A 19,017-nucleotide genomic window follows, 5' to 3' on the forward strand; every position below is an offset into this window, starting at 1 on the left:
AAAAGAAATCACATAAATAGGAGAAATTATGCTTGAAACAAATGTAACCATGAAGAAAATATCTAAGCCAATAATTATAAAACCATCCCCTAATAATCCTAGCTGACTAGGACAGAAATCTAATTCAATAAGCTGTTAATTGTTCAATAATTAAAATTTACAGATCTGTGGCTGTCAATTTACCAAACAAATCCTCGATAACTTTTATTTCCAATGACATGGTCTTCCACAGCTATATTTAACTTTCATTCAAATAGTTCGACAGCCTAAAGTTGCAGACCATCAGCTGTTCAAAAATACCATATGTCCATGAACACACTTTTTTTAATAACTAGCATTACAGCTATAATTTACCAATAATCAAAGTTATTTAAAGTGGCTTAATTGTGCCTTTCCTGGCTGCATCTCACATTTAAGACCAATTTACAACATTGTCACTGCATTCTCAGCCATTAATTTATCACTTTCCCTATAATTCACTGTGAAGTGGTTCGATACGTAAAAAACAATTTTACATTTGTTCTAAACTCACCTGTGTTTACATACTGAAATAACTCCACACATCTTAATGTTATGTTCTATCCTGACAAAGTCAAGTATCAGTTATAAACTAAACTTTCACTGCTTATGTGACATTAAGTTTCATTAATAGGTAGGTTGAGTGATTTTTTTTTTTTTTGCTTTACGTCGCACCGACACAGATATGTCTTATGGCGACGATGGGATAGGAAAGACCTAGGAAGTGGAAGGAAGCGGCCGTGGCCTTAATTAAGGTACAACCCCGGCATTTGCCTGGCGTGAAAATAGGAAATCACGGAAAACCATCTTCAGGGCTGCCGACAGTGGGGATCGAACCCGCTATCTCCCGATTACTGGCCACACTTAATCGACTGCAGCTATCGAGCTCGGTGAGCGATTTTTTTTAAAAAAATGTTTACATTGCGGTTGTGATGTCATATACCTAGATAAAAGAGAATGTTGCAATTTATGACGATGACTACCGGGTTGTCCTGCCCTAATATCAATCAAATCTCCATTAAAATTATGTATAAATATACATAACACTGTCAACATAGCGTTCATTATTCTAGAATACACTAGAGCAAAATTTTCTGAAATAAAATATCCTTCACTAAATCTACACTATACAAGATGTTCATGCACCTTCCTACTCTGATTTGAACACAATCTCAACGACAACCTTTCTACCACCGTATCAACTAAAATAACATTAATTTGTTTATTGGCATCTTTAGTGACTCCGTTCTATTTCTCACTAAATATACCAGAACTCATGTCTCATCTATGTCTCATGAGTGTGTTTCTAATAGTAGCATAATTAAATCTTTACACTCCTGGTCAATGACAAATAACAAAAGTTATCTATGTCAATAAAAGCACAAATTAATTTGCAGTTTTCCATAATGACACTCATATTATGATACTAGTGTAATAGACTAGTGTAACTTGGAAACAATTCTCTAAACCTATGGGTAAATATTGGAAATAATGAGCTTGATTAGTAGGTATTATTATTATTATTATTATTATTATTATTATTATTATTATTATTATTATTATTTACGTAGTTATGTAAGGACTTCATTTTGTGTAAATCATGGTCGTATCATTTATTATTTTTGTGTTGTATGATCTGTCTTGCGTAACAAACCGTGAGTTTATGTCACGACACATCTGCTGGATGTATTTTAATATGACTATTTAATGTAAGAACACGTAATTAATAGTATATAATTTATTATTACCTGTAAATATGATAAATATCATCATGGATCCGTATTGAAGATACTATATGTAGGATGCTAATTAGTTTATAATATCACCTATTCAATACATTAAAATTTTTAAACAATTATGAATTTATCTTTATTTCCAAATGAGACATGTTTTGCCTTTCATTGAAGGCATCATCAGCCACAGTACTACCTCAAGGCATAAATCAGGTACCTGATTTGTATTTAAATAATAATTATTAAGAAATAATAGTCCGGCTCCATGGCTAAATGGTTAGCGTGCTGGCCTTTGGTCACAAGGGTCCCGGGTTTGATTCCCGGCAGGGTCGGGAATTTTAACCATCATTGGTTAATTTCTCTGGCACGGGGACTGGGTGTATATGTCGTCTTAATCATCATTTCATCCTCATCATGATGTGCAGGTCGCCTACGGGTGTCAAATCAAAAGACCTGCACCTGACGAGCCGAACATGTCCTCGGACACTCCCGGCACTAAAAGCCATACGCTGTTTCATTAAGAAATAATACTGACATATTACAGAGGGATAGTCAATGAGAAAAACAATGTTCAGTGATAACATGGATACCAACATATCAGCCGTTGGCTGTAAATTACCAGTTGTGAAGAATAACAGCGTCAAAATGTTGTAAGGTATGTCTTACAAAGGTTAACTTAACGTATTTACAGGGGGGCAGTCTAAGTGAAAGATAAGTGACTGGCACCAATTTGTAAGACCACAGGGTATTTAACAGTGTCCAGGGTTCCTAACATTTCGGATAGTGTAACGTCAATATTTCATACGGACCACTGCTGCTGGAAACTGTTAAATACTCTGTGGTCTTACGTATTGGTGCCAGTCACTTATCTTTCCCTTAGACTGCCCCCATGTAAATATGTTAAGTTAACCTCTGTAAGACATACCCTAACATTTTGACGCTGTTATCCTTCACAACTGGTAATTTACAGCCAAGATCTGATATGTTGGTATCCATATTATCACTGAACATTGTTTTTCTCATTGACTATCCCTACTGTAATATGTTAATATTATTTCTTAGTAATTACTATTTAAATACAAATCAAGTACCTGATTTATGCCTTGAAGTAGTACTGTGACTGATGATGCCTTCAATGAAAGACGAAACATGTCCCATATGGAAATAAAGATAAATTCATAATTGTTTAAAAATTTAAATGTATTGAATAGGTGATATTATAAACTTATTAGCATCCTACATGTAAACATAATGTATAAATCCAATGTAATGTTGTGCAACACAGTGTAATAGTCTAGAACAACACACCTTTGTCACTACAGTTTTAAAGTAGATTCTATCCATTTGTACCAAGGTTATTGGAGACTCGAGAAGATACAAGAAAAACATATTGTGTCATACTTTTCCAGAAGCCTGGCCAGGCAAGGTATATAAAGATACAGTCTTGAGTTGTTAGTGTGACTTGTTAGTGAAACATTAAGAAATATGGGTAAGTGATTTCACCTATTCAGTACTACAAAGATGTGAAGTTATTAATACATCACATATTTATTTGATCTCATTATTGGGACTGGTTTCAGCAACTATACTTGCCATCAGCAGCCTAAGAAAATTGTTTCAAGGCATTCTGAAAACTACACTAACATAATTTTAAAATTTATGTATGTACAACTTGCTCTTAAACTAAGTTTCTGTTTTGGGTGTACACCATAAAACTTGTATATTTAAAATACAAAGACTAGAATAATTCTTATGAGATACAATACAAGTCAAATATTATACAATCTTTTGAATATAAAAATAGTAAATGACTTTGTCAAATTGCTTGTAGATGTTATAAAGTTTGATTACAGTATTGAGTTTTCATAAAAAATTCTTCATAAAATATATCTTAATTGGACATTAAAGGCATTTAATTGGCCTTATCGAATTATAAACATTTTAAAATTATATTTAACATACAGTCAAACTGGCTGATTAGAATATTAAAAGTCATTACACGTGAGGGAAAATCAGATTACAGCACCTATTTTTTGATAAAAACAGTTCCTCGTAGAATATATGTTAATGGCCTGTGTAAAATGTTCGAGTTTGCCTTGATAGTATCTAGAGTATAGTGACTAATATCTTGTGTGGATACAATTAATAATTAACAATCTAAAAATACCAAAAGATCAATCAGTATACAAAATAATACGTAACACGCTAGCCTACTACCCCCACCATAATCCACGCCCTCCCGACCAATGCCCTCCAGCTACCGCCACCACCCCTTCCCCTACATAATACGCTCTGCCTCTCTGCTAGGGCTTGTGGTCTGTTGTCTGTCATTTTGCAAGGCAGTTCCTCTTCAACTTTACTTTCGTCAACTTGGTGCTCGAGGTGAGCTATTTACAAAAGGAATTTCTCCTTGTCTCCGCTTCGTCACGCTAATACGTAATTTATTTCCTTCTTTTAGGTCTGTCTTGGTTCAAGATCTTTCCAGATCCACCAAAAATCCTTCTGAACATATCGTTTTTTCAAGAAATCTTGGCCATCAATCTACAATTCTCAAATTTATGCATATTTATGGACACAGCTATCAAAATATAAGATCAATAATACGTGACGCATATACTAATATAATTTAATTTACTCTATCCACACAAGATATTAGTCACTATACTCTAGATACTATCAAGGCAAACTAGAACATTCTACACAGGCCATTAAGATATATTCTACGAGGAACTGTTTTTACCAAAAAATTGGTGCTGTAATCTGATTTTCCCTCCTGTATAATTACTTTTAATATTCTTATCAGCCAATTTGACTGTATGTTAAATATAATTTTAAAATGTTTATAATTCGATAAGGCCAACTGAATGCCTTTAATGTCCAATTAAGATACATTTTATGAAGATTTTTTTATAAAAACTCAATACTGTAATCAACCTTTATAACATCTACAAGCAATTTGACATCATTTACTATTTTTATATTCAAAAGATTGTATAATATTTATGACTTGTATTGTACCTCATAACCCCCTCGTGTGTGCTTCTACAATTGTAGGGGGCTAACCTTGGTTACCCTCTTCAATTGAAGATCCTCTTCGCGGTGAGGGGGACTAGTATCTCCTTTCTTGCGATGACGGATGGAGCCCTATTGGGTAACCGTTCGGCATACAAGGAGGAGGAAGCTAAAGCACCACCCAACCCTAAGGTGTAACGCGACCCGTGCCGATGGGGTGCATGGCACATGGGAGATGTGTCTTGAACGGAGCCTTCGAGATACTTGGCGCCCTCTCGAAGCAAGTAGCCTTACCCAGGTATGCAGGGCTCTGCCTGGGCGGACATATATTTCCCTAGCTACTCGTGGGACCTACATGAGTTCCGTAGCCACCCATAAACCGGAGCGCTCTTCTGGGGCCTCCGAGAGAAATACCAGCACAACAACAACCGAAGGGGACTCTTCGGAGATACCCTCGGACAGTTCGACTTCAACAGTTAGAGGGCTCACTCAAGAGGTGGGCAATCTGCAGGTCCAGAAGAAGAAGAAGAAACAGCGCTCTGGCACGGAAAAGAGGAGATACAAGAAGGCCTTAAAGGCCCGGGAGGACCAAAGAAGGCCTAACTCCTGGGGCTGAGGGGACTTCTACTACCACAACAGCGACAACAGTGGAGGGATCCAATGGGCACAAGAGGCGGGACCCTGAAAAGGGCTCTGCTTCTAGGGCCCAGAGGACCCCACCCACCAAGATACCAGCGGGTAAACGACTTCTGTCGGGGGCAACCCCAGAAGAAGATCGGCAGACCCGCAAGAGACCCAAGGTGGAGTACGCCAGGATAGCTAAAGCTGGGATCAGGATGGCCATAGTACCTGTGGGATATCCTGACCAGCAGCTATCCGAGAAACAGGTGGAAGCTGTGGAAGAGGCTATCACCAATCTGATAGACGAGCTTCCGGAGCAGGGGCCCATTAAGCCTCAGTTCCTGGACTGCTATCTGTCAAGGGGTGCGGCCGTCATCATAGCGGAGAACAATGAAACTGTAGCATGGCTTTCTAGTCTTGTTACAGGTATACAACCGTGGGAAGGAGCCAGGCTCACAATTGTGGGCATGCTTTCCTACAAGAGAGTCATGGTCTGGATACCAGGACAACCAAAGGACAATAACGTCCTTTTGGGAAGAATGGCACGCCAGAACCATGGCTTAAATCCCGCCAGCTGGAGGGTCTACGACCGCAAGGAGGAGAAGAGAGGTGTCCGCCTTGTGGTCAGCATGGACTCCAGGGATGTGGAGAAAGTGGTGGGGAAGAAGATCTTCTGCGGGGTGCATGTGGCTACCTTCACCTTAGTGGAGGGCAAGCGTGACAAGCAGAGGACCAACCCCACCACAGATAAAACCGAGACCAGCAGGGGCAAAGAGCTGGAGCCCGGACAGGAACCGAGGCCAGCCAAGCCCCAGGATCCATCGCGGGAGACGGAGCTGCAAGTTCCGGAGACCGCATAAGGTAAAGTATTCTATGAAAGTAAAGAATGATTACTTTCATACAAGCAAATATACAACATTGTATAGCGGCCTCTAGGGTACTTAATAGAAGTATCCAGAAAGGCGGGTTTTCGGTCGCCCTGATACAAGAACCCTGGCTTAGACAGGGACATATCATGGGACTAAAATGTGCAGGTTTCACTCTATTCAGTGGAATAGCGGAGGAGAAGCCTAGAGCATGTATACTAGTTAAGGATCATAACGCTTGGGCTATACCGGATTTCATTACTAGAGACCTAGTAGCAGTCCTAATGAGATATGAAGAGGGCGGACAGCCAAGAGACTTGGTTGTCTGTTCTGCATATTTCCCAGGAGACTCTGAATCTCCACCCCCGCCGGAGGAGTTCAAGAGACTGGTGATATACTGTAGGAAACAAGGATTAAACCTCGTAGTAGGATGTGATGCCAATGCTCATCATAGCATTTGGAGAAGTAAAAATACAAACCGAAGGGGAGAGCACCTCATAGAATTTCTATGTACAACTGATCTTGAGATCATGAATATTGGTGATACCCCTACCTTCATTAATAATAGGAGCGAAGGGATCATAGATCTTACCCTGGGTTCCATGGGAATCATGCAGGAATTTAAAGACTGGAAGGTCTCTTTGGAGCCTTCCTTGTCAGATCATAGACACATTGTGTTTTATATAGAGGGCTCCATCGAGATCCCGTCTTACAGAAACCCTAGACGAACCGATTGGATACCTTTTAGGGAGGACGTGAGGAGGGGACTGGAGGGAGGACCCTCAAACATAATTAAAAACAAAGAGGAGCTGGAGCTCAGTGTGAGTTTTCTCACACTGACACTGGTTACCTCTTATGAATTAAACTGCCCTATTGTTAAGGCAAAAAGAGTAACAGGAAGCTTCAAGTGGAATAGTTATCTTGAACACCTGAGGAGAAATACACGAAGGCTCTGGAATAAATACAGGGAACTTCAGGATCAAGAAAGCCTAGATTCTTACAAAGAATCACAAAGAAGGTACAAGTCAGAAGTCAAAAAGGCTTCTAGGAAATCTTGGAGACAATTTTGTGACTCCATTGAAAGTCAACATGAAGCGGCAAGGCTTCATAAAATTTTAATCTTGGAGAGAAGGGCAAGGCTGGGCTCACTGGAGACTCCTTCTGGTGGATACACATCCACAGAGGGGGAGACCCTGAGCTTATTGCTTGATGCATACTTTCCAGGTTCGGTAATCACGAATAGTGAGGTAGAATCGAGCGGATCCTTCAGACCCGATAAAAGTGGCTGGAGGGAAGCCGCAGAGATTGTTACCCCAAGAAGGGTTAAGTGGGCATTAGAATCCTTTGCCCCTTACAAAAGCCCAGGTGTGGATGGGATCTTCCCGGCGCTTCTTCAGGAGGCGGGGGGGGGGGTTCCTTATACCATACCTGGTCAGAATCTTTAGAGCCTGTCTCACTATGGGGTACGTGTACTCCTTGTGGCATCAGGCGAAGGTGGTATTTATACCTAAACCCGGAAGGTCTTCATATACTAGACCTAAGGATTATAGACCCATTAGTCTAACGTCTTTTCTACTTAAGACCTTGGAAAGACTGGTGGATAGACATATCAGGGAGAAAGTATTAAGAGACTTTCCCCTGCATTCTCATCAACATGCATATCAACCAGGGAAGTCGGTTGAGACGGCACTACACCAGCTGGTTTCTAGGCTGGAGAGTGCCTTGGATCAGCAACAACTTGCTATGGTTGTATTCCTAGATATAGAAGGGGCCTTTAACTATACATCTTTGGGCTCCATAGAATGTAGTCTAGAGAGAAGAGGAGTGAGCAGTATGCTCATAAAATGGATTATGGCCTCACTGCAGGGCCGTCAAGTTCTGTTTACTCTCAACGCTGTAATGTTGAGAGCTAATATAGACAGGGGGTGTCCACAGGGAGGAGTATTATCACCAACATTATGGTGTCTGGTAGTGGACGAACTACTTACCAGGTTAAATGTTGGAGGAATATACGCCCAAGGCTATGCCGACGACATAAGCCTGATGGCGGTAGGAAATTTCCCCAGTACGGTTTCCGAACTCATACAGAGCTCTCTACGTAGGGTGGAAAGATGGTGTCACGAGACAGACTTGTCGGTTAATCCCGATAAGACGGAGCTCGTGGTATTTACCAGGAGGAGGAGGCTAGATGGACTGTCAGAGCCTTTCCTATTCGGAAAAAAATTAGTTAAGACAACCTCGGTTAAGTACCTAGGGGTAATCCTTGAGGCAAGACTGAGTTGGAAGAAATATATAGATCATAAGGTGGATAAGGCTCGCAAGATTATGTGGGCCTGTCGCAGGGCCGTCGGGAAGACTTGGGGCCTAAGACCTAGGGTGGTCCAGTGGCTCTATATCTCCATTGTACGGCCCACGATCACCTATGCATCTATAGTCTGGTGGCCAGGCTCAGAGAGTAAAACTGTGAGCACCAAGTTAAACAGTGTCCAAAGACTTGCGTGTCTAGGAATAACAGGGGCACTGGATACTACACCATTATGTGCAATGGAGGCCATCCTAGGTTTTCCCCCCTTACATTTATATGTTAAGGTAATAGCGGGAATGAGTGCCTATCGCCTTTGATCACTCGGAGGATGGTCCTTCAAAAATCCGAATAGAAGTCATGCCTCTATTCTTACAAGGCTTCACCAGACTTGCCCTATGACAATGATGATCGGGGATCTGATGAAGCCTAGCTTTAATTTGAATTATAAATTTACAGTGGTGATACCCACAAGGGAGGAGTGGGCCGCAGACGCTGGGGCCCGTCTTAAGTCTGGGGGCTGTACATGGTACACAGATGGCTCGCGGACGGAGGCGGGCACAGGCGCCGGGGTCTGGGGGCCTAAGACAAGGCTCTCCCTTCCTATGGGTAAATATGCTACTGTTTTCCAGGCTGAAGTATACGCAATACTAGCCTGTGCTGTAAATATATGGAATATGCCTGGACACAGAAGACACATCACTATATGTAGTGATAGCCAGGCAGCGTTAAAAGCACTATGTGCAGTTAAAACAACATCAAAACTGGTATGGGAATGCCAAAAGATGTTAGATCAGCTGTGTGAGCTTAGCTCAGTTACCCTATTATGGGTTCCTGGGCACACAGGAATCAGTGGAAATGAAGAAGCTGACAAACTAGCAAAACAGGGCTCAATGGGTTCCTTCACAGGACCAGAGCCCTTCCTGGGAGTGTCACTCCAAAGTGTGAGACTGGCAATATCCCAATGGATAAACCAGTCTCATCTAGATATTTGGAAGAGGTTAACCATAGCAAGACAGGCACGTGAACTTATCAAAGGGCCTAGTCAAAGCTATAAAAAGGTCCTAATGAATTTGAATAGGACCAGAATGAGAATGGTAGTTGGACTGTCAACAGGCCACAATACCTTACGGAGACACCTACACATCATGAAAATCACCCAGGATCCGATGTGTAGAAGATGCGCTAAGGAGGAGGAGACCTCCGCGCATGTGTTATGTCAGTGCGAGGCTTTTGCAAGCACTAGACATCGATACCTGGGCTCACACTTTGAGAGCCTGGAGGACATCAGGAATGCCAAAATCCGGACACTGGTATCCTTTATGGGAGCACTGGGGCTGGACTAGGCAAACCCGTTCAAGGGGCACAAAGGGTCTTCATAGACCTACGTGTGGAGCTCTGCAAAAACAGGGCTCACCCATTTCTTATCTATCTATCTATCTATCTATCTATCTATCTCATAATAATTTTTCTAGTCTTTGTATTGTAAGTATACAAGTTTTATGGTGTACACCCAATACAAAAACCTAGTTTTTAGAGCAAGTTGTACATATATAAATTTTAAAATTATGTTAGTGTAGTTTTCAGAATGCCTTGTAACAATTTTCTTAGGCTGATGATGGCAAGTATAGTTGCCGAAACCAGTCCCAATAGTGAGATCAAATAAATATGTGACGTATTAATAACTTCACAACTTTGTCGTATTGAATAGGTAGAACCACTTACCCATATTTCTTAATGTAAATCTTGATACAATACGGACCAAAAATGAAATTTTAGACATTAAATTTTAGTGAAAGTCGCTAGTCAAATTCAGTGTGTGAAGTCATGTTGTGATTTTCTTGTGTTGGTACTTGGTTGACATGCTAATGTAGCAGTCAAGCGTTTGTTCAAAATGGCGGTTCATTAATGTGTGTGGATAATGTGTATATAATTTGTAAATAAAACAGTGTACACAACGGACAGCATTTTGTGTGTGCGTCTTTGTGAATACAATAAATGGCGACCATGTGACATGACTAAAGAACAATTTTCGGTAGCGAATAAGAGTGTAAAGGGAAATCGGAATAAAATGAAAGTGATATTGGAAAATATGTCTGTAAAACAACTTCAAGACGAACTCACAAAAAGAAATCTTCTAATGAACGGCAATAAGAAATCATTGAACACACGGCTATGAGAAGACCTCATTAAAAACGATGTAAAGATCCCGAAACGATTTTTCTTATCGAGGTGGACGTACAACTGGACTTGTCATTGGAAGATGAGGTAAATATGACCGCAATGTGTTCCAACCCAATGAGCATGGTACGGACACTCAATTCCGCCTTAACAGAACATATTTTACAAGTTAATTCCCCCTTATCGAAACAGAATGAAAAAACTTTCAGGCAAAATTTCAGACAAAATTTCTTAAGCTAATACAGTTTTAACTGGACAAATATCTCAAGTGTACACACAGGTTTACAAAGTAGAACAGTGCCCAGAATCAAAAATTTCAACCGCAGATGATAAAATTTCATCCCAAATTAGCGACGTCACCAATTAACACAACAGATATGGGACATCAGGTCAAAACCAGGGTAGGTTGAGCAGATCGATAGCAGGGTAAGCCAGCTGGAAGGGGACATCTCGAATCTCAAGGAGGAGGCGGAAACCCAGGTTTCCGGCATAAAACAACAGGTTGAGGGGAGAATTTCAACAGTTGAGGGAAATTTTGGGAGCCATATTTCTGCCGCTTAAGGAAGGTTAGAAAACCGTATTTCGACCATCAAGGGAGATGTGCAGAATATGAGAGACCATCCTTCATGCGGTAGAAGATAGATTAAATTGAACAGGACCTATCGTCACGCCATCAACCCCTCAAACCTAACTGGCAATACAGGACACCTAGACCCAAAGCTGATTAAAGAGAGCCTTCCAGAATTGCATGGGAGACTGGAAGAGAACCCGACTAGCTTCATCGAGGGATCAGTCAGTCTACTAGGAAGGACTAATCTACTGGAGGACATCTTCATTCAACTCGTCACACCGCAGTTAAGGGAGCAAGCCGCTACTTGGTAGAATAACTGGAAGGGCTTAAACTTAAGCAGGACTGACTTCAAGAGGGAATTCCTTGCTAGGTTTAATTCTGAAGGGGTGAAGAGCTGTGTGAAAAGGAAACTACTGACTGATGCACAACCCACCAGCATGAGAGCTAGCACATTCGTCCTCCAGAAGTACCAGCTCTTCAAGTGGCTTTATCCTGAAGGAAGCGGGAACGAGATCTTACCAGACATCGTAGAGCTACTCCACGATAAGAGTAGACCTCTAGTGAAAGTATCGCAACCGAGATCCTTCGACTATCTGCGTAGAATCATCGCCCAGTTGGAAGGAGAACACAAGTAAAGCCACGGAAGAGACCAGCTTGGTTAGGAAATGCTACCAATGTGGAAGAACAGGACACTTGAAAAATAACTGCCCACGCGTCGGAAAACTAAGTCCGGCGCACTCTGGTTTGAGGGGGGATGAGACTGGGAACAGGAATGTGCCTCAAGACCCGACAGACAAGCAGCCCTGGACAAGTAGGAAAGGGATTGGTCAGATTGTGAGCAGAACGGGCCAACCTCGCCCAGCTAATAGGATAGGCAATGAGAATTTTTCAGCCATACTCTACAGCCAAGCAAGCCACTCATTTGTAAATGGGACTGTTGCCAGATTACTACCGCCTATGAAGTCTCACCATCTTGGAAGGGTAGTGGGAACAGCGGATGGTGTAACCTATTCTATCCAAGGAGAGACTAACCTAACCGCTAAATGCATGGACCTGCCTATTGAAATTAACATTGCAGTGATTCAAAACCTAATACCTGACATATTAGGTCATGACTTTTTGGTAGAATACAAGGTGATCCTAGACTATGCAGCTCATGAAGTCTTTTTGGGAAAAGACCGACATCTGAGGGTAGCCTAGCATGATGGAAATCTCCGGACTCGCAAGGATGTGGACAGTTTACCCAGGCACCCGGCGATGCAACCTGAAGCTAGGAGCACCACTGTCGCAAGAGAGTATCCAAAAAAACACCAAAGCGAACCTGATGAATCTTTTCTTATGATCATCAAGAAGGAATTTGATCTGGGAGTAATCAAGCAATGGGAAGAACAAGGCAAGCCCTGTAGGACCATGACGCAGTGGTTTAGGAGACAGAATACCAATAGTCGACTCGTCCCGAAGGAATTCAAGATGCGCTACAAGAACTTTCAGGTTGACGGAGGACTCTTACTGTACAGATCTCACCTCTCCAACATGCCTGCAGTAGTGGTGATCCCTAGATAGCACACGACGGACATCCTCGAGAAGTTTCATGACAGCACTGAAGCTGGACATTCAGGAGGTGAAGAGACATATCAGTCTATCCGATGGGGATTCTTCTGGGTCAACATGCGGAAAGACATCCTTGACTATGTGAAAGGGTACTACATCCGTGCCTGCCCCAAGGCGAGCAACAGGAAGGCAGATTCCAGTCAGCGAAGAAGCCGGCCGCAGCGCCCTTGGGCGGTCATAGCCCTGGACTTGATGGGTCCTTACCCTAGAACACCAAGGGGTAAAACAGGGCTTCTAGTAATCGCCAACCTCTTCACAAGATGGATTAAAGCCTTTCCGATACCAGAAGCCACGATGGGACTCGTCACCAGTCTTCTACAGGACGGTTATCCACGGTGCATTTTGTCCGACAACGGGAGTCGGTTCACATCAAGGAAGTGGCAGCAAATGGACTATTCAATGTAAATCTTCACTTACTGTAGTTAGAACCTATTCTCCTGTACCAAGCCCTAGCTATTTTTGCCTACGAAGCGCCTTGAGAACTTTAATTCATGCTCTTTTCAAATAACAAGTTAGTACGGGCTATCTTTTATTGGTACAATATATTGTACTATATCTCATTTTTTATCACTTGCAAGTTAGAAATAGGACACACATTTTACCAACATGGCATTACTTCTGCTATAATCAAAATTTGATTGCCTACACATAGGATTTTGATTCTACCTTTCAAACTTGTGGATATTTACAAACCTTTCCTTTTAAATTCTGACATTTGATTGTTATTCTGATCTCTCTTCTCTCATATTTTCACTACTCACCCAGATTATAGTTTTACTGCCTGAAAATCATAAACTACCTCTGATAAATTATTAATCATTCAAGATAAATTTATTACATTTATTATTATTATCTCGCCCAGATAATCGGTCATTTATTTTGGACATAAATTATCACTGCAACCAATTAATACCAGAAATGTGCAACCTTCAAATTTTGTCACAGACAACTTTTACCTTACCATATTATTATTATACGGTTTCACCTCGTCACAAGAATTTATTATTATATTTACACAGATACCTCGGTAAGTGGTCTCTGATACCTCTGATTATTAGAAACAACTACCAACTTGAAGCTGATAAACATGATCTTATCTCATCCATTATGATAAATTAAAATAATCAAATCCAATTGATTTAAATTTAATTGTTCTGATCTCTCACACAGATTATTATTATTATTATTATTATTATTATTATTATTATTATTATTATTATTATTATTAGGTACGTGAACTCAATTTCTGCCTCTCATGAATGATCATTTAATCCTCCTCATGGGGGATTCCACATCATTTTAACCTACATTCGGGCAACACTTTGATCATCGCATAACATTAATTACAAAAAATAAATTAAACATTTCCTTTACCTAGTGCTGATTATCAGCCCTCTTATCCATGTCGCAGTTAGCCCATAATTAAGGACATAACTATGGTATTGGAACAGTACAATACTCCAACTGAATGCATTTTTTCACTGATCACACACACAATTTCCACATGATTTTCTTGAAGCTTATTCTATTTTATACTATAACTACACTAATTTTATAATTTTATTATAATTCACGTTTGTCTCTGGAATAAACAATTCTTATCACCGTGGCGATTCTTCCATGATCACCTGCTCAGGCACTACCTGACTCTGCATCTTTAGTCAGGCTCCCGTCAACTGTTTGTAAACAAACTCTCCTGGTCGTTACCCTTGCTCCTGAAATGGACTGAAATCGGAATGTGTCCGTGTCCTTGACCATCTACCCTTAGCTACCTGTGGTGCTGACTAACAACTTCCCTTCTGATTGTAAGAAACTGTTTCTCTAATAAGTCTCTCTTACTGCACTGTCATTATATCTGCTTCCTACAGCATACAATCTCTATTTTCTGCGACTGCTAGAGTTTCATTAGCAACTTCGCTGGCAATGACCTGCCTTCACTGTTCTACATTAGAGTTAAATAATTAAATTAAGCAACCTCATCCAACTTTAATTATCTAACACTGCATGTCTCATTAAAGTTTATGAATTGTAACTTACAAGTGTCTGTTGTGTTAGTGACGTATAACAGCACTGGACCACGGGACTTTAGACAACTTAAGACTACTTCTTCACTGGCACACGAAGGCTTTTGTAATAGAGAGCTCAACTTACATGAAATTTAACAGAATGACGGTCAAAATCAACTGGTAGACTGAGAAAACTAAGCGTCCTCTGATCTATTTTGTAGTTTGCTAGGCCACGCCCTGTAACTACTTCCGAGCATTAGGGACCGCATTAATTGTAATATTATCTTCTACGTCTGCGGCTTAATTAATTAAATTAATACTGTCCAGAATTCCTAAATTTTGATGTCACTTCACTGATCAAAAGTGTTTCAGAATCGATCATCCAGTTTTAAATAAAATGATATGTGTTGTTCGAGTAATTTACCATTGTGAATGACTAATGTTTCACTGTAGTTCTGCACTTTTCTTTGGACGAATCCATCTCACACTGTTTGATGACACAGTTGATTATAACTAATTATCCAGGTTATAACTGACCTAAAAATTATCATAAATATTTTTCCTAATTATTCGAAGTGTGGAGCACTGGCTTTTGCATTTAATTTAGTTTTGACATGTGAAACAGACTGTTTTTTCTCCTCTCAGATTGGAGCTACAAAATTTCTTAATTCCTATTGGTTGGCCATCTTTTCGATGCTCACATTTTTGGGATCAACTACTCTTGTGAAGGGGTGTCTGGTATTCTCTGCTTTCATGTTGAATGTCCTTTCCTTTTCTTTCCATTTCAACCATTGCTTTGTTCTTGAAATATCCATTCCCGTGGGGAAACCTGGTGAAAGTTGTTGCATAAAATAAATTTCATTATAATTTTTAACTGACGTATTCAGTAATCTGAATCATTTTAATGTGTTTTTATCCTTGTCTATTGTTCTTATTCTTACAATTATTCAGCTGATGATGTCTGCAAGATAAAAGAAACATGTACCAATATCCAATTATTAATTAAATAAATAAAAAGTCTTTTAGTATTGTAAAAGTGGAACATTTGACTATACCTTTTGATTAAGTGGTGAAAGTTGGTCCTTGGCAGTACATTAAGTTTTATTGGAGGGAGTTTAAAGTATAACTGTCAGAACAGAATGTGACCATAAGAACTTCTGCTGACAGAGGTCTTTGGCAAGTTCTAGGAGAAATGTTCATTTTAACACACAGCTGACTGAATTTTATATGCAAAATCGAATAAATTTTGTCCCTTTGCCAGTAAGGCCTTAATGTTATGGGTGCAGTATGCATGTTGTTTCAAGTCCCACCAACTACTACCGGGCGAGTTGGCTGTGCGGTTAGGGGCGCGCGGCTGTGAGCTTGCATCCGGGAGATAGTGGGTTCGAATCTCATTGTCAGCAGCCCTTAAGATGGTTTTCCGTGGTTTCCCATTTTCACACCAGGCAAATGCTAGGGCTGTACCTTAATTAAGGCCTCAGCCGTTCCTTCCAACTCCTAGGCCTTTCCTATCCCATTGTCGCCATAAGACCTATCTGTGTCGGTGCGACGTAAAGCCACTAGCAAAAAAAAAAATTATTTTACAGTTGTAAGAGATTTTAAGGTGCCAGAATTTTTGAACCAGGGGAATTCTTTTATGTGCTAGTAAATCTAATAGGACAAGGAAGAGATACTTGAACACCTTCAAATACCAGGACCAAATCCACCAATGGGCTCAGAAGGCCAAATATTTATCAGCAAGTGTCCAAGGTAATCTATATTCAATCCAAACCTAAAATTCCCTGTATTAACTGGTTATGGGAGCAGTTTGTTGAAACAGTCTTAATAAACTGTATAATACAGAAAAAGCAATAACTTGGCTCGTTGGTTGGATTCTACCCTCATTTTAAAATTAACAGGGATTTGGTGTGAAAACTGAAAACCAGTACATTATTCCATTAGTTACTTGTAAACCACTTTAAATGAATGCTGTTTTAATCACTTTAGACTAAGACTGTTTTAACCCATGACTTGGTTTCCAGACTTCCAGGTTACACATGCATGCAATTTATTTTGAAGTTATCTAATAACATAAAAATCAACTTTTTATTAGGAAAATCTACTTTTGTTTCTATCACCAACCTTACTATTGGCTTTATGCCCCATTAACTACTTTTACAGTTTTCGGAGATGCCTAGGTGCCAAAATTTAGTTCCACATGAATACTTTTATGTGCCAGTAAATCTACCGACACGAGGCCAATGTATTTCAGCACCTTCAAATACCACCGGACTGAGTCAGGACTGAACCTGCCAAGTTAGGGTCAGAAGGCCAGCGCCTCAACTGTCTGAGCCACTCAGCCCGGCAATAGAGAAAAATACAGCTATTAATTTCTCTTTCTTTTTCCTCGAACCTATTACTCCATGCACATAAGAGTAAATCTCTTATCTATATCTAAAAGGACAAGTATATTGTGACATCTTACCTAAAGGAATCAGTAGATATATCCTCATTAATATCGATTCCAGTATCTGGAGATATCGATGACGACGCTGGGTGATCAGCGTCCTCTGTATCATGCATAATGGTATCAACCTGTTTTACAGGTGAGGGACCTGCTTCAACATCAACAGCTTTCCTTGTTGTCATTTCACACCAATTTGCTGCCCACCCTATGAGCAAGAAAACTGTTAATTAAAACCTGACAAATTAAAGACACATTATTTTAGAAATATAATATGATTTGTGTAGTAAATAATGGAGATCAAGATTTAAATAAAATTAGGGTATATACATTTCTCGCCAAAGAGAAAACTGTATCTTCTTGAATGGTAACATCAATCATCTATTATATAGTGAAAATCCACAGCCTGTTTCCAGTCATTCGACTGGGTCAGGAATGGAATGAATGAAGGCCCTATCTAGCAGCAAGGATAGGAATTGTGCCGGCTACAGAAGCCTGTCATACTCCTCTGGGGCAATAATTAATGAATGACAGGTGGACTGAAATGATATTGGAGAGTGTCAAATAGTGAATATTTAAGATAAACTGAAATATTATAAACAAGTGGTCTGCCTATTCAATACAATATGTAATTTATTATGTTTAGTACATGTTTCGTCCCCTAAGGGACATCATCAGCTATAATAAATTAACATTAATATATCAGAATACAAAATAGATATTATTAAAATTGGAAAGACGCCTTAAAAAACATTGATGTATGGTACGACATTTAAAATAAAATCTTAGCAAATTTTGTTAAAATTGTAAGTCATATGATCGATAAAAACAGTTGAATTGTCCATTAAACTCTTGATAATGTTCTTGGGAATAACAGTTGTGCTTTATAAAATCTTAAATGATCACTCTTGTGAATAGCACACTGTACAGTATACTCGATTCAAATCATCCAATAGGAGAGATCCACATCGCTCTACAAGGCCCCTCCCATTCTTGCCCTCCCCTCTCCACGCGCAGCGTGCCTCCCAAAAACTTCCATGACCACAGTCTTGAAATAGTATTTGGTGACAACGGACTTAACATCGGCAGTCTAGATAAGTACGCAAGTTTTCATTATATTAATACTTGTATATATTTTGTCATTACTGTTTCACGTTACCACTAAACTCTCTATCATTGTCAAGTTTACGCTACGTAAACAATACTGTACATATATAAGATTGTTTTTAAAAGTGATTTGATAGAATCTGAAGATGTTCTTGTAGAACGAAACATGTCATTCTTTGTATGTTAGTGTATTTTTTACAGGTATGTTTATAGTGTTTTAATTTACATTATATTTGCTGTGTGTTTGACAGACTGAAAAACCTTTGTTACATAGATGAAAGAAACAGAGCAAAACAAATAGTTGTTGAATCCAAAAATAAGTCATGGGAAGATTTTGGTAATAACCTGGAAAGGCAATGTCAGGCAGCAGGGAAACCTTTCTGGACAGTAATAATCTTAGGAAGGGAGGGAAAAAGGAACTGAACAGTGTTTTGAGTAATTCAAGTGAACTCATAATAGATCCCAGAGTTTCAATGGAGAGGTGGAGGGAATATTTTGAAAATCTTCTCAATGTAAAAGGAAATCATCCTGGTAGTGTTGCAAACA

General features: G+C 39.8%; 1 protein-coding gene across 4 annotated transcripts in view; it reads right to left on the bottom strand.

The window, feature by feature from the left end:
* The window catches only part of Snx16 (sorting nexin 16), a 131,647-nt gene that overhangs the window by 68,112 nt on the left and 44,518 nt on the right, over positions 1 to 19,017 (bottom strand). For 3 of the 4 annotated variants that reach the window (XM_067138920.2, XM_067138921.2, XM_067138922.2), the window contains exon 2: positions 17,386 to 17,572. In XM_067138920.2, coding sequence (XP_066995021.1) covers positions 17,386 to 17,549 — 164 coding nt within the window. In that variant the 5' untranslated portion in view covers positions 17,550 to 17,572. Of the gene's footprint in view, positions 1 to 15,976; positions 16,105 to 17,385; positions 17,573 to 19,017 lie in introns of all 4 variants that reach the window. The other variant, XM_067138923.2, reaches the window with a different exon arrangement.

Source organism: Anabrus simplex, chromosome 2, assembly GCF_040414725.1.
Source record: "Anabrus simplex isolate iqAnaSimp1 chromosome 2, ASM4041472v1, whole genome shotgun sequence".
Classification (NCBI taxonomy): Eukaryota; Metazoa; Arthropoda; class Insecta; order Orthoptera; family Tettigoniidae; genus Anabrus; species Anabrus simplex.